At 43.8% G+C, this 25,498-nt stretch overlaps 1 protein-coding gene across 1 annotated transcript in view; it reads right to left on the bottom strand.

The window, feature by feature from the left end:
- The window catches only part of LOC133138566 (cadherin-4-like), a 296,079-nt gene that overhangs the window by 101,301 nt on the left and 169,280 nt on the right, over window positions 1-25,498 (bottom strand). The window contains 1 exon segment of the mRNA XM_061257438.1: window positions 2,936-3,156. Within this exon segment, the coding sequence (XP_061113422.1) occupies window positions 2,936-3,156 (221 nt within the window).

The raw sequence follows: 25,498 nt of genomic DNA, 5'->3' as shown, positions 1-25,498 counted from the left end.
AGGAAGGACTGAGAGTCTGAGAGCTGCTTCCAACACTGGAGCTCAGAGATGCTAAGCAGCTGCACCCCCTACACTTTCATCTACCGCCTCATCCCAAAGAGGTAAAACCAGTGAGGCCGTGGGAAGAAATGAAAGAAATCAAATAAGCTCAAATAACCGTGTCCACCTTCAAAGTCTATCAAGCGCTGTTGCATGATAAACCACTGTCCTCCTCACAGGCTCAAAAGCAGCTGCACTGCTGGTCCAAGCAGCGAAAATCAATTACCTGTGATGCATGATAAACTTAAATAAATAAATTATATAGCCTTCAACCACAGGGCCCTGCTTCAAGTTCCCCAATTTTAATCACAGGAAGTTTAAAGTGTACATTATGCGCATGATTTTTTTCAGCAATATTCCACCCATCATAGTTACTTTTGTCCAAAATGTGTATAAGCTTTCCACTTTGCTGGTGTTATTAAATCATACATTAATTAAAATGAAGGAGTAAGAGTGCAAAGCAGCTTTTGTGGGTGTAATTGATATGATTACAGTGGTTTTTTAATCAGCTGACGAGAGGAAGGCTTCACTTCAGCCTGTGCAAGATATCTATTGGCCACAATTGTACACTTCTCATTTCGCTGACAGGCCAGTAATTGTGTATTGTGTACTGTCGTTAGTTAATCACCATGGTTTTATCGTCCTGACCCTCCTCGCCTTTCCTGATCCCCTCTCCCTTTCACAGGAATTTAACACACTCCAGTGCAGACATACAAAGTATTTCTTTCTTCTGGTGGTGTGATCTTATCATTCATTTGTTCTGGGAGAAATCAAACACTCCTTTCCCTCTTCTTTCTGCTCTGCCTTTAGCTCTACATATTAAAGTCTCCGGGATGGTTCTCCTCTTCTGATAAGCACTGAGGCGCACATGAAAGAGAGACAGCGTAGATGTTACTCTACAGAGGCTATTCCACAACTCCCTTCGACGCCAGATATCAAAAAACAATGCACAGAAACTGCTGCTTTTTTAAAACAAAGATGTGTGCCCACGATGTTGAAAAGCTGGATTTTGCAATGACAGCCCACATTTCAATGAAAAAGTTTGGTTTGTTTATTGGGATTTGGGTTCAGAGCCAGCGAGAAGGATGGTTGAGAGAGGAGGGAGCATTGAGTCTGTGCCTGTGATTCTACCATCATCTTAGATGTCCTACTTTTGAACCTGAACACCACCGAATGAGGCATTAACACTGACACCCGCTGAAAAAGTCAAGGTGAATTTTGTAACCTGAAAAAGAAATGACAGTAATGAGCCTCTCTGGATGAGGAAACAACAGAGCAAAGAAAAAGAAGGGCCTCCTATCTGGAAGGACATATAGGCCTCTCTTCAGATGTGGGTAGATGTCACCCTCCTCCAGTCTCTGTCCAGCTTTTGAAAATGGGGAGAGGAAGGGCTTTCACACGTCCCATCTTGTTATTAATTGATCTGCTACGCATGATATAGTGACAACCTCCGGGGGTCTCTCTCACTATGAGGCGGGATATGAGTGTGAGTTATGAAACTGTTAGGAGAGAATGGAATGACCAGAGGGAGTTCTCTAAAGCCTGTTTAATGGGTCCTGAGCGCCTCACATCGCTGACACGCTCTCCATCTTTGTCTTCTTCTTTGTCTTTGTCGGGTCACTTTGAACACAGGGACACCGCCAAGCCGGTGGGGAGGACAAAGTGGCTGTTAAGCACGTGCCACGTGGCCAGAGGGACACCACCATGGAAAACTGCTCTGAAGCTCCAACTGCTGCTGGTCTTAATGCTGGAGGTCTTAATGCTTGGAAATGTGGGTAGCTTCAGAAAAGGGAGGTAACCATGGTAGAGATTCCACCTAATCCACCAACACATCGTGGTAGATACCACCCAATGATAGAAATTAGACACAAAAGTCATTAGCTACAGCACAATCTGTAAGTATTTGGATAGGGACAAAATTGGACAGGGACACAATTGTTGTTTTGGCTATGTACTCCAGCACATTGGGTTTTAAATTAAACAGTGGAAATGAGATTTAACTGCAGACTGTCAGTTTTAATTGAATTTAATTTATGTACTTCAATATCCAGTGAAAGAAGGAGAAACTACAGCCCATTTTATGCGTATTCCCTAATTTCAGGGCACCATAATATTTGGGACAAATGGCTTCACAGGTGTTTCTGATTAGTTACTTGTGTTCAATCGCTTCTTTAGTGGCAATATAAGAGAGTGTTCAGTATCTCCTCTTGATTCTAGGCTTTTGATTACCTTTGGAGTTTGTTATTGGTATTTGTAAACATGAGGACCAGAATTGTGCCAATGAAGCCATTATGATGCTGAGAAATAAAAAATAAAAACAGTCAGAGACATATGCTAATATAACACATTGTCTGGCTCCCAGGATAAATCAAAAAGTGTTCATTGGAACAGAATTTTCTCAATCTGGCAATCTTGGCCTCCTCCTTAAGGAAACACTTACTGACACCACAAATCATCTGACATGTCATACTTAATCAGAGAGCGTCTGCATCAAGATGTTTAGGAAAAGAGGCCTTTTATGTTGGGACGATATAAACCCACATCATCGAAGGATGGCTGACACCACCCTTGTTATTCCTGCCACGATACAGATCTTTTTATTGTCACTTTTATTAAAATCCAATATTTAAAGCAATATTTACTGGGCTATAAATTGCTCTTTCCAAGAAATATAGAGGGAAAAAAAATTGCATACCCTGGTAACTACGATTCACTTTATTCCACCATGATACCACTATTATTGATGTTGGTCATGCTTTTGGTTCTCATTTCACTACAGTGCTTCAGAGGATTATATAAGCATATTAGTTTTGCTGAGGCTGATCAGTTCCATGTGTTTGTTGAATTCATCAAAAGAGCATCTTCCATGTTACCCTGATTGGCTCCCTACCTGAACTGTGGGGGGAGGCACCGTCCCTCCCGCCAAGGCCAGCTTGACGGTGGTCTCCCAGACGCGTGAGCCAGGGACGCCCCAGGCGGTCACCATGAACTGGACCGGCTCTGCCAGGCTGGACACCTCCTGCTCTGTGTAGATGGAGCCATCCGTCCGCACACTAAAGCTGGGATCACTGCTCTCAAACCCCACCGTCTCCTTCTCCTGGCAGCTGTCAAACTTCACTGGAAGGAGAAATGAAGGAAAGGAGGGAAGGAAGGAAAATAGGGCAGATTTTGAGATTGTGGACGAGACATGTCTTTCAGCATTCTGTTCAATATTGTACTTCAACTTTGAATAGCAATCACTCACCCCCCCCCACCCAGTACTTAAATGGAAATGGTGTTTCTTTGCCACTTTTTGTTCCATTGTGCATAAAAAGGGTTGCACAATGACAATGCCTGTTCAAGGGCACATGTTGAAAATGAAAAAGTGGAAGTCTGCTTTTCCAGCGAACAACACATCCTCCCAGCTTGTGTTTGTGGAACGTCATAATATAGTGGCCATGAAAGCTCCTGCATCCACACACAACCAGCAATTTCAATGCCCTTCCATTACACCCATTACACAGAATTAAAGTACAGCATCATGCTTTTAAAAGGATAGTTCTTACTAAATGTCACTGTTTAAATGGAGTACAATGAGTGATATTAGATCTAAATTTGTGTCAAGGGCTTCTTTGACTCAATAAAAGCTTTTCCATCACAGTAAAATGGACACTCAATATAGTTATATAAGAGATTTGTTAGTCCCCTTTGCCTAATTACAGACATTCAGTACATTCAGAAGCAGTTCTACATACTCTAATAAGTGGAGACAAAATGAAACTCCAACGAAACGGATCTAAACAGCAAGCAGTACGGATGGCTGCATCGACTATTGATTAAAAATAAGAGCTAATATGCTGCTAATTAACATGGAACTAAGAAATTGCTTTTCTCTAATCAATACAAGTAATGTGCACATTAATATTCTACAATTTATTTTGCCAAAATAAAGACACTATGATTACTGTATTTATGTACAAACTACAACTACTACTACTACTACTAATAATAATAATAATACTAATAATAATAATAATAATAATAATAATAATACAAATGTTTTCTCTTCTCATCTCACATGCCAAATCTGCATCGCAAGTGTGCAATCTGTATAACACGTATGCTAAACAGATAGATTGTAAAGAACCCAGGGAGGGATTCAAACCAATGGCCATGGCCATGCTCTTCAGCCACATGCTAGCCTCTGTGCTGCAGTGTAGCCCAGGAAAACACCTCGCAAACACTCTCCCCACCACATAAGTTAGTTAGAGGTATCACTTAAGGAGAATCTGATAAGCATGCGCCCATGGCACAGGCGACGTGGCCAGCTGTGTGCTTGCTGAGATCTGGCCTAATTTCTCATCAGTATGCCGCTGTGACTCTCTCCGATACTCCAGTGGGCTCTGGCTCTGACCAGGCAACCCCAGCCTAATGGCATAAGCAGGCTCGCTGAGGCGTACTCCATTAAAGGGCCGAATTAAACATCAGCCACCCAGATGCAAACACACTCACTGTTTGTCTAGCGTCTCAGCGCCTTGGCGAGTCTCACTTTTAAGGCACATTGCCAACTGACGGGCTCTTTCCTATCATGACTGCAATGTTTTCTTGCAAGAATTACTTTGTACAGTCAGCATCTTCAAGAAAGCTTTGTAAGTTAGGTTCTATAACTGAAAGCCCCAAATAAAATGACATTTTATATTAAACTCTACTGATTGCTCAGCTCCTATTCTGTTAATGTTGTTCTGTGACCCACTATTCATGGCCACTTGAAGCATATGCAGTGTACATACAGTATTGTTTGCTGATTATATTTTTTGTCAGGTAGCCCTAATATTTGTAATGTGTGGGGTTCATGTTTTTAACTAGCCTTAAAGCAAGCAGTAGCTTCCAATCCAAAGTGGCATCTTTGTCGTGTATCTTATTTATTAATCACATTTATCTAATCTATTCTGTATCGCTCATATTAGATATCACATCTGGAGATAAATTCAAGCATCAGAATGCAAGTTTCCCTGCCAACACACTGAGGGGGCTAAACTGGGACCCCTGCTTTATCTTCCTATAATTCATACATCTCATGGTTCAATGTCAGATACATTGTGAGGTTTTCTGAGAAATGGCAGCAGGATTCCCAAACAAAACAGAATCTCAGAAAGCACTGGTACATTTCAGAAATGGTAAAGATTAGTGCAGAGCTGATACGTGGCTGAGCAGGACAGAGGAATAGATTTGGGCTCCAATAAGCCACAGACTCAGGGGGAGGTCCCTGATCTTTGATTAAGCAAGCAAGCATAGCTTGGGCGAGGCGTGAGTATGTAAAAATATGGTGAACTGCTCACAATCGCATAAAACGCTCACACTCACACATACGTAGCCAACCTGTTCCATGGAAACTAAATATAATTCAGATTAATCTCGTGTCTCACGAAGGTGAAGAATAGGGTCGTGGGGTGAGAATTGAAAGTGACTCGGAGACTATGGGGTGGCTTTTGTTCAGTAACAGCTCTTCAACCCAGGAGCTCACAGAGGCAGGATCTGACAGGAAGGTGAAAAAATGTTCACTGAAATGAAGCCCCGCAGCCCTGGCAGACATTAATGTGGCTAATCTGCCCAGAGACATAGATAAGGGAGGGCTTTCAGGTTTTATCCCGCCCAACCCCCTTGAGAGTGCAATGAAAAGATTTAGCTACCCATGCTATTCATAATTCATAAAACAAAATAAAAACATTAAACACTGTAACTATTCATTTGGACTGAATAGGCAGCATGGGAATCTTGCCTTGTGCTATTGGTTTATAACAGGTGATGCTACAGTCTATTATTCATTCAATGTTAGAAGGACTCACACTGACCTGTGGGCTGTGTGAAGGAAGAACTCAGTAGATCCTAGCTCTGATTGGAATGCAACATGTAGATTGAGAAGACTTATTTTTTTAGACTTATTGGTATTCTGCTGCTGTAGCCAATCCAGTTAAGAGGTTTGATGCGTTGTGTGTTCAGTCTTCTGCATACCACTGTTGTAATGTGCGGTTATTTGCATTACTGTCACTTTTCTGTCAGCTTTGATCAGTCTGGCCATTCCCCATTGGCCTCTCTCATCAACAAGGCGTTTACATCCGTAGAACTGCCGCTCACTGGATGTTTTTTGTTTTTCACACCAGTAAACTTAAAGTAAACTCTAGGGAATGTAGTGTGTGACAATCCCAGGAGATCAGCGGTTACAGAAATACTCAAGCCAGCCCATCTGGCACCTACAATCATGCCATGGTCAAAATCACAGAGATCACATTTTTTCCCCATTCAGATGGTTGATGTGAACATTAACTCAAGCTCCTGACCTGTATCTGCATGATTTTATGCATTGCACTGCTGCCACATGATTGGTGGATTAGATAATCGCATTGGATAATATGTGTACAGTTAAGTGCTCAGTAAGTGAATATTAAGGTACAAGTATGATCCAAGATGGCAGACATACGGTGTCTGCACGCCGTCCATATTGATGTTCCATCAAGATAATTGTTTGTTTTTTTAATGATTCAAAATGGGGACTAAAATAGGGACAAAATTACTGGCCAGAACAGTCAGAAACACAATGTGCATAGTCTCCCTTGTTATAAATGGTCTGTAGCCTGAGGTTGTGTCTCCTAGCAACAGGTGTCACGTGATATCAAGTGCCACTGCCTTGGCATTGATTAGACGAGATGTGACAAAAGCGCCCCTATCAGCAGTCTTACTGGTCTCATGGATCTACCCCCACCACTCACACCCCACTTCTGATTAAACATCTCTTTACTGATCTCATCACTTATACATTCTCTTGGCTCTGATAAAAGATGCATTGATTTTCATAAATCACCTTTGGGACAAATAACATGTGAACAAATGCAATACAATTTTTCAAATTCCGGCATGAAGATCACAACATAACAAGCTTTAATCAACAATCTATCCAATTTACTGCTCTGTTTTTGTAAGATGATTCATGGCACTGCAGTCAAATATCCCCTGGAATCTATTTAACAGCGGCAGGTGTCAGAGACAATTGGTGCAGTGAGGGTTCCTTTGCCACTATCAATGTCATCATTTGTATTTGAGTACATAAAACATCACACATTTCCTGTCTGGGATGTAAGTGTACCAATTATGGAACACAGCTCAGCCTTGGGTGGGAAGGGACACATCAAAGTGCATGGCCAATAGCTACTGCAAAGATTTGAATGCATTTACATGTACTGCGAAGCGCAATAAAATTCTGATTTGCTGTTTCCTGACTGAATTACTGTACATAATAATTTGATCTATGCAATACGTTTACAGACGAGTGGAAACAACTAATCTTATGCTCGATCTTTCCCCTTGCAGATTTGAAATTATACCTCAACAATGGCATGTAATTTCCTTTGCATCATATCATTAAACAACCTGATTCAGTACATTGGCCATTGCAATGGAGTGCTTTCAGCATAAATGCAAATTATTTCAGAAGGGTACTTCTATTTTAAGGTTCTTGAGCGCTCTGAAATGTTGATGGACCTACGATGTTATCATTTTCCCTCTTCATGAAACAAATGCATTGAGTTGTAAATGCTTTTTAAAAAACTACTGTCCTGTATTTATGACCGCTAAAAGTAATTTAACCACTTCTCCGACAAATACATGGGAGTGAATAGAAAAACAATCATTTTTGTTAAAGCCAAATACATTTTTCTAACCTTGCACATGCGGGTAGTCTGATGTTATCGACATTTTGTGCATTTATTCATTCAGTTTGCTATGCACCAGCCCATAGAACACCTCACATGACTACAGTGCAGAAGGGTGGTTGGATGGGTGGAAGGCAATGCTGTGCAAATGATGCCAATCTCCCTCAAAGAACAAGCACACCGTTGTTATAAGATTGAACGGTTTGGGGGGTGTGCTGCTTGTACAACAGGTGTTTTTCTGTTAAGGGGAGGGGGGAGACTGTGTCGGACTCTGATGCACCCTGGGGTTTTTAAATTACATAGGTTTTTCCCATTGGTTCCCTCCTCCAGGCCCGGGGCCAATGTTGCAGCAGCGCTGCAGCCAGTGTTGGCACCGGCCCTGCCAACACGCAGGGGAGGGAGAGCATCAGGATCTGCAAACACATGGAGCGGGTGGCAGTCATGGGCTGGGGGTGTCTGGAGCCTGGTGCCTTTGTTGGGTGAGGGGAGCATGAAGAAGGGGACCCCCCCCCCCCCCCCCCCCCCCCAAGGGGACCCCACTCCCAACAGCTCACCTTCACAATGAATGAAGTCAGAATCCAAATATTTTTTTCCTAGCCAGGGATGTCTTGACAGTAGACTGAACCTCAAAGCTTCCTCTTTGTACCTCACAGTTGCCAGTGGTTATTGCTAGGGATTATTATCATTATTGAAGTGTTATTGTGGTCGCCTTTTTTTCTCCTGTCAGGCAAAATTCACCTTTATCAAGCTTATCATATGAAACAAGTTTGACACCCAGGGCTAAAGCATTCACAGATTCTATCTCCAAGTCATTCTGCTCTCTCACAGGCCTTGACATTATCATGATACAAGTGCAGCACCTTTGCATTTGAAGGCATCAATAGAGGAAGCACCTAATTTACTCATTCCAGATTACTCTGCTGAGTGACAGAATATTTGTGATATTCATATCTGTGGGGTAGGCAAACAGATGGGAAATGGCAGCACATGAAATGCAAATGACAAGGCCTCTGTAGAAATCCAGGCACGGCAAGCATGGTGATGGCTTGAATGTTGCCCTATTCTGTGGCCAGGGCGAATGAAGCAAAGACAGAGAGGAGTTAATATAAGCCAGATCTTTTCTCAGCTATCGGCGATGTGCATGGCTGTGCTGGAAATGAGATATCCGGGGAAGATATGTGCACACAGCTTGTTTTTTCTCCTTCCCTGTGTTCTGAGCCAGAAGCAGACACGGTTCTCGCTCTGATGTTCCACAGACAGGACAGAAGGTCATCCGTCTGTGTCCTCCACCTGTTATGACATGGCTGACGGGCTGAGCCCCGCTTCCTCCGCGCGTTTGGGGAACGTGGCCGATCAACCGTGCCCCAGTAGCTTCTCGGGCTGTTGTACTGACTGGTAGTTTCAGCAGCATGCAGAGCCCTATGAGCCACAGGGCCGTGTTATTCTGTACCGGTTAGCGGTGTTCGCGCCAGCCCTGAGCATTTCATCACACCCAGCATGCCTTGCAAAAGAAACGGACATGGATTGAATCCCCCCCCCATCCCCTCCCATCAGCAGACAGGGACAGAGCCCCCCAGCCCCCACCCACCCCCATCACCACGCTGTCACTTTCAGCGTGTCCTCTGAGAGACCCGAGTCCTGTCACGGCTCGCACAGAGGTATCCTGTGACAATGCGCCAGTGTCAGTGTTGAACGGACATACTGAGGTCAAACAGCATGCAGGACCGCAAACTGCAAATGTCAAGATCCTCCGAGAATGAGCCAACCGCCTCAGTGTGCTTCCTGACCTCAACCTGTCCTCCCCCTCCGCTCACTGCCACAGACAGGATTCTCTGCGTGGGAGATGACCGATGAAGACGGCCGCACCCCTTTACAAAACAGCACATTCCTTCTAATTTATTTATATATTTTTATTTATTCATTTGCAGTTTTGCAGTTCTTTTTTGTGTTTATTGCCCGGGGCAAGCCACACAGTTCAGAAGCCATAAAAAAAGGGCTTCTTCAAACTTTTTTCTTATTTGCGTGGCTGTCTTTCAGCAGCTTCTCTTTCCGAGTCCAACGTGAAGGGTGCTGAAACTTTGCCCTGTTGAGCAGTTGATCACAATCGCTTGTGGGGATACAGCTGCATTCAGCAAATACAACCCCCACCCCCCAAACGCCCTTCTCCACCCCAGGCTTGGCGCAGCTTGTTACGCCTGCAGCACCCTGGCTGTCACAGCTGCCTGGACACTTGCTATTTCTGCCCGAGCTCTTCCCTTCCTGCCTCCCGCTTCCCCGGGGGACAGCTCATGTGCAGCGCAGGAAGAAGAAGAAAGAAGATGATCCGTCACTCGGGGACAGCGTCCCAGTGGCGCGGTGCGGCAGCGAGAGTCGAGTGACACTGCGTCAGGACGTCCGCTGACTTGGGCCTCACTTCTCAAAGTGAAATCGGGCAGGCTTAGCTTTGTGCACTGTGAAGATGCCTCGTGTAGTTTAAACTGCATGTTCTACAGAGCAGGTACACACACACACACACACACACAAATGCTTGCATGCACAAACACACACACAAAATAGCAGCACTGCAGATCAATGATGTAATACCTAGAACAACCTCCGCTAAATTACTCTGTTAGATTTCAACATACGACATAAACAGAACAGACTCACTCTATTACCGCTCTGATCCCAGGGTGAATACAGATTATCATGAGTGTGTGAGAGACGGAGAAAGGGCGAGCACCCTCAGCTGTTTTTGGTGAAGGCATTGTGTCACACAAATAACTGATATTAAATGCTGTCTAAACCCATTCACCCTCTGGAAAAGCGGTGTTTCCCCACACATCTCCCTTTAAGCTGCCTCAGCACATCCTTGTGGGTGGAACAGATGTGCAAACAAGTTCTCCAGAAACAAACAATGTAAATGAATGACAAGCAAAGTAGCCAGTCAGGGCTCCCTAGGCTCCGTGCTGCCTTCCTTCCATTGTCTTGGATCAATTGGAGATGCTGTCAGTTAGGCATCGCAGCTGCCAGCCTTGGGACCTGCCGGCACTTTAAACAAATGCACATCCAAACAGTTTCCGCAGAGGCGTGTTCCTCACCAGTGGGTCGATACACAAAGGCATTATTAAAATCTGTCTACAACACCAATTTGCTGCCGGGACATTTCCTGCAAGAGATTTTATAAAGCTTCTAAAGTCTCCGGCATTCTGAACGCTGGATCGATTCTGCAAATATATCGTAGCGATCCAATTCATCTTTAGTGCAGTGGTTAGCGCAGCTGCCTCTACCCCTGGAGACCTGAGTTTGAGCCTCACCAGATCCCTGTCCCGACAATATTTATAGTGTGTTGGACAAAGCTACAGTAGCAAAACAATTTGACTCATGGGGTCTCATGCTAAATACAATATCTCCTGTATTTCCTCCAAACAGTATTTTCTTTTTAAAGAACACCATGCTTCTCAGAAATTATGGTCTACTGGGTAGGTCAAATTCTGGGTTAATACCTCCTTCCTGCACTTTCCCCAGTAAAGGTCAGACTTAATTAAACACTGCCCCCCTCCTATGCTCTGTGGAGCATTTCATTGTGACTGAATGGAAACAACCCTTAAAGGAGATGGAGTGACCTTATTTCAGAAAGCTTTCTTTTGACAAATCAACAGAGAAACGACCGGGTGTGGGCTGGCTTGGGAAATAGGTGATATTGGTGATACAAGGACTAATTGGATTCTTATCTGGGACGTTGATTGGACCACAGCTCTCCACAACTTAGGGAACGTGACTCTGGTATGATCTTGTCCCACAAGGAAAATGCCTTCTTGTGGGGAAAGTATGTGGAAGAGCTGCTGCAGGGGGTCAGTATTTGGTGGCGTGTAGGGACCCTGCCCCAGCCTACAGAGGAGCTCAACAGCTGGGACACAGGCTGGGATTAATGAGGCAAGGGACTTGAGGGGAGAGGGGCCACTTTAAATGGCACATGGTCCATGCTTGAACACATGACTGGCAGGGTCTGCAGCTGAGCTGGGCTGGTTCTGGAAAAACAGAGAGAGGGAATGTGTGTGGGAGCTAACGGTCAGAGTAGAAGATGAGGCAGGTACAGAAACTGGGCCAGGAGAGCTCCGCAGCGAGGGTCTGCCAACATGGACACCTCTATGGCCCGAGGGACGCTGGACCAGGCCAGCAAAGTGACAGGCAGCAGATAGAGACACACTGCCACATGACAGCAGAAAGGCTACTGCCAACATGGACTGCTCATCGAAGAAAATTCTGAGATAGGAAAACCAAACAGCACTTCTCTTTCTTTTTTGAGTGACAGACTTGTATTTAGAAATACAATGTACTATTTTGTCTGCTTTCCAGTGGAGGGAAATACATGCGTTGTGATGAAAATGAACAGAGTACTGCTAAAAGTGGCAAGAAAAAAAAATCATTGCTGCTTTCTGAAAGCAGCCAGATATTATAGCCTTGTCTGTTACCCATTTCAGCTGATAATACATGTGGTTTACTGAGGCTGTCACAGCACCCGGGGCTGGTCAACTGGGATCAAGCACTCTTTAGCTACCTTCCATCCTCCAAATCCAGCTAGTCTTCCAGTTCACTCTTTCCAGATGCCCAGTTAATGAATTACACTGAATACAAAGTATGATGAGCAGAACAAAGACACTGTTTTCATGACTTCTCATTGTTTTCTTCCTAATAAACATCCTTCTAATGAGGAATTAGCTTCCCTCTAAACAAGCTCCAAAAGAGCAGATTGGCTTTATCAATTCCTCAAAATCATCCATTGCCCTTTTGAGGCAAAGAAATGAATTTGGCTCTTTGGAAATCAGAGCTTCAAATTAATTGTGATACATTAGCCATAGCTATCTCATACAGAACACTCGTCCCTAGTTACCGCCCTTTAAACCTTGTTCTGCAGCACTTCCATGTTTATTAAATTGTATCTAAACGATTAAGAAATGCTTAAAATTAAATTTGTTTCTTTCTGAATGCACATCATTAATAATTCAGTTCTGCTCAGCTCCGGATGTTTACTGCAAGAAATGAAAGGGTGAGAGAAAAGGAGGAAAAAGGAAAATAGAAGACAGAGAAGGCAGGCTCTTTTGGCAATTAGAAGCGGCTTTCCTGGTGATTAAGGCAGAATGCAATGAAAGCAGAAGATCATCCCTCATAAAGCCACTTCGCAGCACTGACAAGCCTGCCAGAGTTTTGCAGAAAAGTATGGTGAAAGTTTTTGTCTCTTGCGACGGCTTGCCGTTTTCCTTGACCAGTCAAACTGGGGGCTGTGGCCATAAGACTGGAAAAGATAGTGTCATCCCTTATATATGTTTCACATCAAGTATCAGGTCCATGTGGAAGCCAACTCCCACTGCCCTTTCCTTCTTGTTATGTCCGAAAGGACACAAACAAATGTCTGCCAACTGAACTGCATTTGGATCTTCTCCAGAACTTTTGTGGGCGGATAAAAACAAAGCACTCTGACGCTATACTGTGGAGGCCCTGGATCAATAACCAACACAAAACAGAAGAACATGTTGGATGAAACAGCTTCTCAGGAGCATGGGCCTGGAGTCCCTTACCACTGACGCAAGCAAGGAAACAGATCCGTCCACCTTCAGATCTGGCAAGGAGTGGTGGATGGTTTTATAACTCGGGACGGAGCGGGAGGAGCTGAGGTGGGTGGGGGGGTCGGCCTGGAAGCACATCTGTTCCAGGCGTGGCCCAGACGCCTCTGAGGAGGGAGTGGGGGGTGGTGCGGGGGCTTGGTTCTCAGAGATGCCGGGTTCTCATTGAGAGGAGAACGCTGCCGTCAGCGTTTCCTTCTGGGTCAGGCCCTTGAGGATTTGGGTTTAGTTTTTCAGAGATTCGAATTTTTCTTTCCCTGTCGTGACTCTCTTGCCATTTGTCTCGTCCAGGGCCTGCAAGGTCAGGTGTGACAGAACAGGACCGGGGGTGGGGGTGGCTGAGGACGGAGGGAGGACTGTAAAGGATCCCGGTAGCCTGCTCCATCACTGTCACCGTGTCGGGCTGTCACTTCATCCATCAGGTGGCCCGGCCGTCTCCGCAGCTCTGCGTTTCCCCACTATCATCACAGTTATCATTTCCCTCACAATGTCTCAGACAGCTATTAGCGTGGCCACATTCAAGCAAGCGCGTCAAAGAACACACGATTCAACCTGCGCCATTATTGTTCATCGCGGGAGACGAGGGCTAGCGGCACAGGTAGCCGGATTTGTCACCACTGTCAAATACAGAATGGAGCGACAATCCAAAAAGTTATTTTCTTAATCCAGCTTTCTTTCAGTCAGTAGTGCTTATCTTACCTTCAAATCTGATAAAAAATAATTACTTTCTGCATGTTTCTTCTAGGGCGGCACGGATGGTGCAGTGGGTAGCACTGCCGCCTCACAGCAAGGAGGTCCTGGGTTCGAATCCCCGTCGGCCGGGGCCTCTCTGTGCGGAGTTTGCATGTTCTCCCCGTGTCTGCGTGGGTTTCCTCCGGGTACTCCGGTTTCCTCCCACAGTCCAAAGACATGCATGTTAGGCTGATTGGAGAGTCTAAATTGCCCGTAGGCATGAGTGTGTGAGTGAATGGTGTGTGTGCCCTGCGATGGACTGGCGACCTGTCCAGGGTGTATTCCTGCCTTTCGCCCAATGTATGCTGGGATAGGCTCCAGCCCCCCTGCGACCCTGATCAGGATAAGCGGGTTCAGATAATGGATGGATGGATGGATGTTTCTTCTATTGACCTGCAGTGCAGTTCTGCTTCATAGAATGTGCAGAAACTCCCATGTAAGAGATAAGGAATGTTTTTACACAATATAAATAATGAACAAAATTGTTGACAAAACATGAAGAGTCTGATTAATCAAATAGCACATTCCAGATGAACTGAGATGTGCCGTATATTAGTCCACATTACTACACTGGCCAAATATGCACACAGCCAGTATAACCAAGGAAGACTCTACACACACAATTAGCTTGTGGTTTCATGGTCTCCAATATACATGGAGTTCCAATTTTCAGCTTCACTAACAGTAATCAGTTTTTTTTACCATATTGTGCAAAACACATCTTCATGACTTCATGACATGTCTTCAGCATGTACAATTACTAAAGCTATTCGCTGTCCCTCTTCTATTGGTTGATTCTGAAAGACTGCCAACGGCTGGCCAATTTGCAGGCCCATGCCATGTGTCCAGAGTGAAGGGGGGCAATTTATCAATGACAGCAGCCACTGAAAGTCCTGATGGAGGAGAGGGCGTCTGTGAGGGGGCCAGGGGCTGAGCCCAGCGCCAACGGATGGGGAATTTGGAGGAATGATCGATGGGTCTTAAAGCTGTCAGCTAAATGTTTCTGAAGCTTTGAAGGCATTAGCTGAGGAAAATCCCAGGGGGTGTGGAGGGGGGCTAAATCCAATCAAAACCGGTGGAACAAATGACTTACAGCACAATACCGTGGTGGCATCGTGGGACATCTGAGAAAAGACGAGCCTGCCATTTCTGCTGCACCACCCCCCACCCCGCTCATCCCCCCAAAACCAGAGACAATCAGGTTCCTACAACCTCACAAGGGACCACCGGCCTCCTGAGCGGAGAATGCTGGGATCTATTCAATGACAAAACAGCTCATCTGACAGACCAATTAGCTTTGGCACGTGACCGACACTGTGATGTGGGTGGTCTCTGGCAAACAATAACATGGTGCAATTCTGAGAAAATTGGTCGGCTGTTAGTCCTGCTTTATGAAACTGCTAATATATAAGGTGCTGCAAATATTTATTGAAATAGGACTGGGAAACGAGAGGTATTTTCAACTTCCTGGGAGAGAAAAGCATAAATTAGCATTGCTATCAGGTTTCTCTGACAAGTCTTATTAATGATAACATTGTGGTGATTTTTCTTGATAGGAGAAAATAGTATGGTGATCATCTGCTCAGTGAAATGGAAGGATGAAGTATAGAGTGCAGGAAAGACTGCAGAATTAACAATTAGCATCACTCAGAAAGCAGAATTCTAGGACATGTGTTATGAGAGAGAGAGAGAGAGAGAGAGAGAGAGAGAGAGAGAGAGAGAGAGAATAAAATTAATGATGTGATGTTAAATGTGTTGTGCGAATATATCCTATTCTAAACGGTGGTACACCCTCATTATGCTAACCCATACAGTGACTGCATTTAATTTCTTTCTGCATGTGTTCAAACAGGACTGCAAGTCAGTATGACCACACGATAAGGAAGGCAATCAACAGTAGGAGTGGGAAAAGCACAAGGGAATGTCAGAAATGAAACAACTGCTAAAAGCATTTTAGCATTTTATATGCGCGAGACATTGCTGAATGAATGGCTGATAACAAGATGAATTATTAATATACCTGTGGCTTGCATATGTCTGGACACCAGAGGCCCATGCCTTTAGGCTAACTACATACAGTACATAAACTGTAAATTTTAGCCAACCTAGACACTGTTTATACGCCTGCATTTCTTTAAGGTTGCCAGCTGGCCCTCAAGCTAAATTAGAATTTACAGACAGGAGCTTTACAATGCAATACACATTACCCTGAGTTATCAGATGATTAATTTTCTCAAAACCGCGAAATCTTCTAATCTGTCAGGCTAATCCAACTCTCTGCCTACAAATATGTAGAAGTGGGCAAAAAGTAGTTTTTGGATTTGGTTCACTGTGCTTGGTTCAAATCAGTCAGTATCCATCGGGACCGACTTGTTGTCATGCCAAAGCAAAACTCAAGGCAGCCAAGGCAGCCAAGTAGGAAGATTCTTTTCCCAGGAATCATACTTTTTGGGTTAGTTGCATTTTGTCTTTCCTTGCCATTTGGCGTCAAAGGCACACGTAAGTCTCCAGGGACAGCAACGGGATGAAGGTAAGCGGATGCTGGCGGAAAACAAACGGGGAGAACGACGCAGGCGTCTCCCAGGAGGGGAGCAGCAGACGTGGGCTTCTCAGCGACGCCTTCCAGCTGGGCTGCCCTCCAGTCCACACGCACCTGTTCCCGCTTTTTATCAACGCACAGCACATGACCACATGTGCTCCTGAGCAAGCTGTCTGTTCTCCACCAGATCAACAGCAGTCTGAGGCTCACTTTTAGAGGGGTTCTGATCCTTTTAAGAGGATGAATCTGTGTTTTTCAGGTGACGGTTCAAGCAAGAGAGCAGGAGTGCAATTATCTTTCAATAATTTAAAGGTGCCTATGATGAACAATTGTTTAATTTTTATGTACTGTATACTGTATCTGTTTTTGTTTATTGTATGTTTATTGTTCATTTGTGTATGTTCTGTGTGTGCACGTGTGTGTGTGTGTGTGTGTGTGTGTATGTGTGTGTGTGTATGTGTGCGTGCGTGCGTGCGTGTGTGCGTTCGTGCATGCGTGCGTGTGTGTGTGTGTGCGTCTGCACCAGTTAAGCAGCATGCTGGGGTTATTTGTGACCAGTATAGTCAGAAGCGGAGCAAGGGCAGAGTCAGCCTCATCATTAACGCACTGTCCTGTCATTAGCTCCCTCCCCTCTCAAGGCACTTTTAATGAAGCCAGTGCGGAGGCCTCTTTCCCTGCCAGCTCCATTTAGCACCTGGATCGCTGTGATAACACTGACACCAACATGTATAGGACGCCGTGACCGGTAACACCGAACGGCGTCCCAGCTCAGAGCCGCCTTGGTTTGGCTACATTCCCTGCACAAAACAACACTGCTGCCAGTGTCATGTCTTGACAGGGGAAGGAAGAGTGGAAATGAAAACGCTTTCACCCACATGTGTTCATCCTTCGGTGGAAAGCAGTGGTATAACTGTGAAATGAATGAGATATTTTTGTGTGGGCTGAGTTTAAGAAAATAATACCATCCTGTCAACACTCGGCAAAAGGTAGGGTTGGGCTCAGCAATATGTGAACTTTGTGAAACAGAAAACACTGTGCAACATAATATATTCATCGTTCTGAGCTGCTGCACAGCTTGGTCTTCTTGTCACATAAACTGTTGCACTTGCAGCTGTCATTGCTCTCACGCCTCACACACAGTACATTCCACATTTCCATAACGCGCTGTGAAAACTGAATTCTGCTTGCAATTAACTGTGTGGATCCTGCTGCTAAATGTTTACAATCTGAAAAAAAAAAAAAAAAGTATCTTATTTACTTTTTCCAGCACGGACATGAAACTCCTATTAATGCAACTATTAGTAATAATAATAATAATAATTACATTACAGTTATTTAGCTGATGCTTCTATCCAAAGCGACTTACTGTTGATTTGACTCAGCATGGGCCAATCCCCCCTGGACTAATGTGGGGTTAAGGGCTTTGGTCAAGGGCCTGCAACAGCTGCAAGGATCTTATTGAGGCTACAACGGGGCTTGAACCACAAACCTTCCGGGTCCCAGTCATGTACCTAAGCCACTAGGCTATCTGATGCCCCATATAAAAATAACAATAATAATAATAATAATAATAATAATAATAATAATAATAATAACAATAATATTATTAATAATAATAATAATCATTGAGTGCTTATAAGTGCAGACATCTGCAAAAGGCAGAAAAAGTCAAATAAAAAGGTACTTCAAAAATAGTTCTTAAAAATTCAGAAAACATATGTTGAAATATATATAAGGTGACTGGCACCTGCTTCTCACATACTGTAGTTTTTGGCTGGCACCTTGTGATAAGCACATTTATGTCATTCTAAAGTGTTATGTGGTGAATAATACCACATTAGAGGTGTTAAATTTATGGATACATGGAAATTAATTCCTTCCTGGAAATATAGAATAATTGAGGCGTGTGGAAGGGTCTTGGACTGACCTTCTGAGGAAAGTACAGCGGTTTAAATGAGGATGATCAAAAATGTCCTGTTCATCCAATGACACAATGCCCAAGCTTCAGAGTAGAAAATTAGGTTCTGGTCCCGCCATAAGTCTCATTTGGTTTTGATCAAGTGGAGCATGCTTAGTGCACTGCTTTAAACAGGCCTTCTCCACAAAACCGTGAGTCCAGCAATGTAGAAAAATATAAAATATATATAAAAATATTAACCATTAGTCATGTTATTCTCGTGATCTGAATTGACCCCCCACTAGTTTGAAATGCAGCAGGGGTCAGACTCTGTCGTCTAGACAAACACTAAGGTTCTGCCATGTTGACCTGGCCTTGAGCCTGATCTGATCTCCTCATCCTACACTTAACCAAAGAACAGTCTCACGTTTCTGTCAACAAAACTAGCAGTCGGGTCACACAATATTGTGATGAAGCACACAGAATTGTGGCTTAAATTTTATATTTCAACATGCTCATATTTTTATGGAACCAGAACTCCCCAGGTTGATGCATAACCATAACCATAACCCCGCCCAGCCAAAGCCTATCTAACCATATCTGATGCTTTCGAAGATGGAATAAGTTTGTATATTATTATGAACCTTTATTTATAGAGGGTAGGTTGACTGAGCACACGTGCTCTTTTTCAGCAATGCCCTTAATGCCCCTCAAGTCACTTAATCTGCATAAAAATAAAAAATAAATCATGGATCTAAAAAACATTTCATACAACAAGGCACAACAAAGCAACATTCCAAATAAATAACAATGCACAAATGGTACTTTTTAGATCAAAATTCTAGACACAAAGAGTGTTACTGGTTGAATCCCTGAATAACCGAGAGCATCGGTGAAAGTGTACAACAGTGTCCTGTCCTCCCTCCCCCTGCGTGCCTCTGTCTGGGTGACAGTCCCTCAGTCCTCGTGTTTGGAGCGAGCGGGGGGGCTTACACAGGGTCCTGGACACGCGTTCCCTTCCCCGTTGTGAGTCTGACAGCCGTCCCTGCCCTCTGACGGCGGGACAGGCACGCGCTGGCACGCACGGGGGAGTGCCAGGCCAGATAGAGCTCGTCACTGCAGCAGGCGCACGGAACCAGCAGCTCCAGCAGCGGCGATACGGACACCGCTGAGGCCCGGCTCCTTCTCACAGCCGCGGAGAGCGCGTGTCAGCACGGCTCCACGGCCCAGCTGAGAATGCCGTGCCAGGGACACTGGGTCATATGCAAGCCCCTGCCGGAGCTCTTTCCTCTCTGGCGGTACAAAGGGCAAGGCTGCTGTAAAATCCAGCAATGACAGACTGACCAGCTTGAAAATGTAGCTCATCACCAGCTGGTCTAGCTGGGTATGAGCTGGTCAACCAGCTAGTGCAGGTAGCTTGCCTGTGCTGGTACTGCAGCTGGTCAGATAGCTTAGTACATAGTTTGATATGTAGCTTAAGCTGGTCAAACCATGTCAACCTGGGAGCTAGTCTGAACTGGTCAACCAGCTGAACCATGTTGAGCTGGTCTGAACTGGTCAATGAGCTACCAGCTGTTTCAAAACCTAGCTTGGGTAGTTTTTTTGGGTTTTTTTAGCAGGGAAGCCATCTACTTGGCAAAAGAAGCTGGATCTGGCTAAGCAAGCAGCAGTAAAATCATGGCTCATTCAGAGTGGCAATCTGTTATTTTCTAACTTCACTTCAACACTTCGGTGAGACAGGATTTGCACTGTGGCAAAACCTTCAAAGTTCCTTCAAGGTCACTCATCAATCTAGCATCTTGCAGGGTCCACTGGCAGGGTCCATGGGAAAGGAGTTAAAATGCCCTCATTAAAATCTCTCTGAGTGGATCATTCCTGAGTAGGTGGTGAAAGTAAAACTTCAAGGTGCGAATGATCATTTGCAAAAATGCTGAAAATGTTAAACCAATCAGATGACCCAGCTAATTGAGTAATTAAGAGCAAAGATTGGTGTGAAATAACTTGCATGCAAATATCCCTGCAGGAATTGATTCTGACAGCTCTGATTTAGGTGAACATTTCTATCATCACACTTTCAGAAGGTATTGTCGATGGCACGCATTCAAAATGTGACCCATTCGCAATGAAGAGCAACAGCAAGCCCTTAATCAAGAAAGCAGACAGAGAAAAAACAAAAAAACTAATGAAGCATATTCTCCCAGTGTTTCTTCAACATTTTGGCAATGTTGCCGAAGGCGAACGTCTGCTACTGCTCTTGCGGTTAATGAAATGCTGGAAGGATCTCTAATATACAGATTGGTCTCCTTTCCTGAGTGCCCTAAGTGGAAACACAAAAAAAGGAAAAAAAGAAGGAAAACAGACAGAGGAGAAAAATGCGTGTGAGGGGAGGAAGATAGGCCATGATTAAAAGATAGGGTCACAGAGTGCAGTGCAGGGGTGGCCATGATTAATACACCACTTCTTTGAAAAGCACTTCCAGGAAGAGCTTGATGATATTGTGTGAGGTGCACCTCGGGAGAGCAGCTCTCCGTGCTGAGGGGAAGAGTGGCTGCAGTTATGTGTTTATTTGTGCGTGTGTGTGTGTGTGTGTGAGAGAGAGAGAGAGAGAGAGAGAGAGAGAGGGAGAGAGAGGGAGAGAGAGAGAGAGAGAGAGAGAGAGAGAGAGAGAGAGAGAGAGAGAGAGAGAGAGAGAGAGAGAGAAATACACAGAGTCCAGAAGCTTGCACCAGCAGCCGGCCACAGCTAAGGGGCGCCAGTGTGGCTCCTGCAATCCCAGCTGTAATCAGCTCCACACCAGCCTAACACCACTACATTATATTGTTGGACAGCTTCCTGTTTAAAGCTCTAATGACCAAGTAAATATCATTACAATAAAATGTGTTAAAAAGCAACTGTGATTAGTCTAAATACAATTTAGCCTTCCACACAACAATACCACAGCTGCAGAAGAGCCATCTGAGCTTTTCAGTATTGCAGAACTGGGGCTCTTTAAGACTATCCTTTGATGCCAAGGAATACACCTTTTTGTACTTAAAATCAATAACCACTTATTTACTGTAGTACTGTATTTATCAGATAGTTACAGCTATTCCTGCATGGTGTATGTCTGATTAACAGCATTAGCTGCACAGTGCAGTGTGTGAGTCAGCTAAGACCTTATATGACTTATAAACAGTAACACATTAATACAGCTGTTATAAATTAAAATACTGCCAATAACTAAATCATTAATGACAGAGTTAATAATAGCTATTGTCAGGTGTCAGCTGAGTTATTGTGGAATTAAACTGTAGGAAAAAAAACACAGAAACACACACACACACACACACACACACATGTGCATGTACACACACACACACACACACACAGGCCACATACACGCATGCATGGACATACACATACACAAAATCTACTGAAGTTATGTAATGAACTGAAACTACCACACGATGCTTGGATGATACTAAAATAGTTTCATAGACTCAAATTCTCATCTATATAAGGTCCCTTCAGAAGTTTACCACCGCACTGTTATGCAGTGATTGGACAATCTATTTTTATCTTCGCACAAATCCTTGGACTTCAAGGTTCCTATTCTTCTCAGCTCATGGTGTGAAAATAGTGGTTTATTATTGTTATATCTTTCCAATGCAAGAAAGCAGACACCATCCTCCAGGCAATTCTGAGTGTAATCTCATAGTACAATGTAATAATGTCATATTGCCTGTAGCTGTACTACAAAAGGTTATGATCCTGAGATCCATAAAGATGTGTGCAGTTGGTCGCTGTCTGTGCAAGATAAATCAGAGGAGGGGCCAGTCAGCAATACAGATATCATTCACCAATACTGAACCTGTCATAATAAATAGATCAATTGATTTTCAAAACATAAGATCAACAGTGAGAAACACTTTTTTGTCGGGATGTCCGTATCTGATCTATGGATTGGTATCGGCACCCGATTCCACCATATCTGAATTAAAGGTAACCTTTCGTGAACTCATAAGCCATTTCCAGGGTTAGGTTAGCTATCCAGAAACTATTTTCAGACAGGCTACTCTGAAATAGCACAGTAATGAACACCATTATCATTATTGGAGAGAACAGACAACAGTAAAAGAAAAAAATCAAATAAACAGCTTCAAAATATATAGGTTCCTTCAAGCAGCTTTAAAATGCAACATATTCACAGGAATTTTATGGCTATTAAATCTTTTAATGTTTTAATTAATATATTTTTAATGATTTATTAAACCAGGGAAGTCACATTCTGATTGACATCTCTTTTGCAATGAGCCCTGGAGCTGGCATGTCTGTGAACTGTGGAGGAAACCAGGCTGGATTTGAATCTGAATTTTATGCTGTCTTCCTGATGTTCCTTTCCCTTGCTTCAAGGGTGGAATCCCCAAAATGCCATGATGAAATATGGCAGCCATGCAATGTGGGATTCATTCAAATTATGAAAGGGGAGGGAGCAATTATGTTCTCTTGCTCCCTCGTTTCCAGCTTCCAGCAAGAAGGGAGATCCCACAATGCAATGCTCCACACATGAAGAGAGGAGTGCTGTGAGAGCAGATCAGTGCACTGTCAAATGGAGGAGGCAATATTTTTTGTAGGATGAGTTTGGGAGGTTTGTGAATAATTAATAAGTGCATGCTAAGGGATGGGTGGGGGATTAAGAACTGAGAATTGAACTTTTGTTAGATAATTTAGTTTTTGTGTTTGTGTTTTTGAGTGAGGCTTAAAAAATCCTCACAATACCGGTGATAGTGTTTTATGAGACTGGCTAGTGTATTGTTATAAAAAAATAAAATACTGTAAGATATGGTGGCTATTATGAAATATTCATCAACCATCCAAAGTTATCCTACAAAAAAAAAAATATATATAAGTATACATTTATAATCCTATATAAGTTGCGAGGGCTGCTCAGTTCTATTTTGGTTGTCCACCATTGCAGATTACCTGATAAGTTGCTTGTTGTGTGTCACAAATTTCAAAATACCTCCCTTGAGGGAAGCCAGTGAGGAAAGGGAATGTGTTGAAGTGGAGTGGAACCCAGCCCCACACGAACACAAGGTGAACATGTAGTCTCAGGGAGGAGAAAACCCAGAGCCTCCTTTCTGCATGGCAACAGTGCAAACCACTGCGCCACAATGCCCCCCAAACATACCCTCACCTTTCACCTACAATATAAAACATACCCACTTAGGAATGGATATGATTCATGATTTAAGAGGCGATTATGAAGTGTCTGTTGCTGTGTAGAAACATGGAAAGAAGAGGTTATGATCAGAGAATAGATGTTCAGTGAGATCCTATTGATTTGCTCTATGTAGTGTAGAACAAAAAGACGATAAAGGATTTTTGTTTAAGCTGCCATAAAACTGCTCATGCCCGTTGGGGAAAGGGGACTCTGACAGAAGCTGGCTAGATAATACAATCACGTATATTATGATATCTCTTTGTCGCTGGCATGACAATGGTAACTACCATAGAAAATTTCAGCAAAAATCAATACGCCTCCAAATGAGATTAGCATGATGCAGTTGTCTCAGATCCCAAATGGAGATTTCACCATTCCTGTGTGCAAAAGTGCACATTATGTGGCTTCAGCAGGAGTGTCCAGGGGGCATGTTTTCTAAGGCCGCTATAACCAAGGTCTTGGAATATCGATCTTTTGTCCCCCTCCCCACCCACCCCCACTCTCTCCGATAAGATTCTGTGAGCTGTGCTCAGATATCCAAGACAAAGACCTTCTGAAACTGTGGTCAGGTATCATGACCGCTAAAAATAAGTAACAAAGGATGATTGAAAAAATACTTGCTTTGGTCCCTGACAAACCTGTACAGCAAATAAAAATAAGCAGGCTGTAACTTATGTTGATCCAAAGTCAGCATGTCGCCATTTTGTTGCCTGTTGCGAGTGTTCTGCTAAAGTGCAAATCACATGCCTGCCCTCAAAACACCCCAAGAGGCTTTTATGATATTATCCTGCCACTACAGGGAATGGTTGGGTGAGCAAGTTCAGTTGGGGGGGGGGGGGGGGGGAGTTAGCCACAAAATTGATCAAACCAAATGTATCACACCAAAATCCTTCAACTTTGCACATTATGCTTTTCCTCTGCTTGAAAGGCGAAAGAAACCCAGTAATGCAGATGGTAATGTGTACCTCTCCAGTGAGGACTACATGTGTACAGATAACTAAAAATATATCGTACTTCACTCTTACAAAAAGCCACAGGTACACACTGTATGCCCAGTATAAGGATGGGTAAGGATGGGAGTACACACAGATACCAAGAGGTCAAGTGTGTGGCTTTGGATGAAGCCCAGACCTCTCTCACTCCTTAAACAGGAAGCAGGGCCTCGGTAACCCATTCACACAGCTGTGAAGATGATGGAATGGAGACAGAGCAAAGGCCAGCACCACAGAGTCATCAATCTGCCAGGTGATCTGCTGGTCCCTGTTACACACGCTATTTTTAGACACAAGGCCGTCTTCCCATAAAGAAGGCCTTCTCAAATACCATAATTACACCCCAAAAACTTCGCTGTCCCACAGGAAACATTTAAAAAAGTCTGTCTAAAATATTTTTCCCTCTCCTGCTTATTCTTGGAAATATTCAAACTTTATATTTGGCGAGAGTTCACATAAAAATGTTTTCAGCCATCACTGCTGATTGTGGAGCCGTTTGGTTTTACTTTCCCAGTTAAAAATTGTGCCGTTTCACAGGCAGGATCATTTATCAAGCAGTGGTGTGGAAACTGTCCGCATGCCCGGACCTAGGATTCTCAACAGCTCTATTAACACATTCACATGCAGACGGCTTATCAGCACATCTTCAGGGAGCCAATACTGTTAGCCAAGTATAAAATATTGAGGAATTTTCCCAGGTAAAATGAATGGAACTAAGATATTCAATTGAGTACAGATGGAGGAGAAATCACCCTCATAAGCCAATAATCAGAGCTTCTGGCAGGCTACCTAGTGATTTGTTTCTTAA

Source organism: Conger conger, chromosome 10 (genome assembly GCF_963514075.1).
Source record: "Conger conger chromosome 10, fConCon1.1, whole genome shotgun sequence".
Classification (NCBI taxonomy): domain Eukaryota; kingdom Metazoa; phylum Chordata; class Actinopteri; order Anguilliformes; family Congridae; genus Conger; species Conger conger.
Note: the sequence above shows the minus strand (reverse complement) of the source record. Positions and strands in the feature narration are given on the sequence as shown.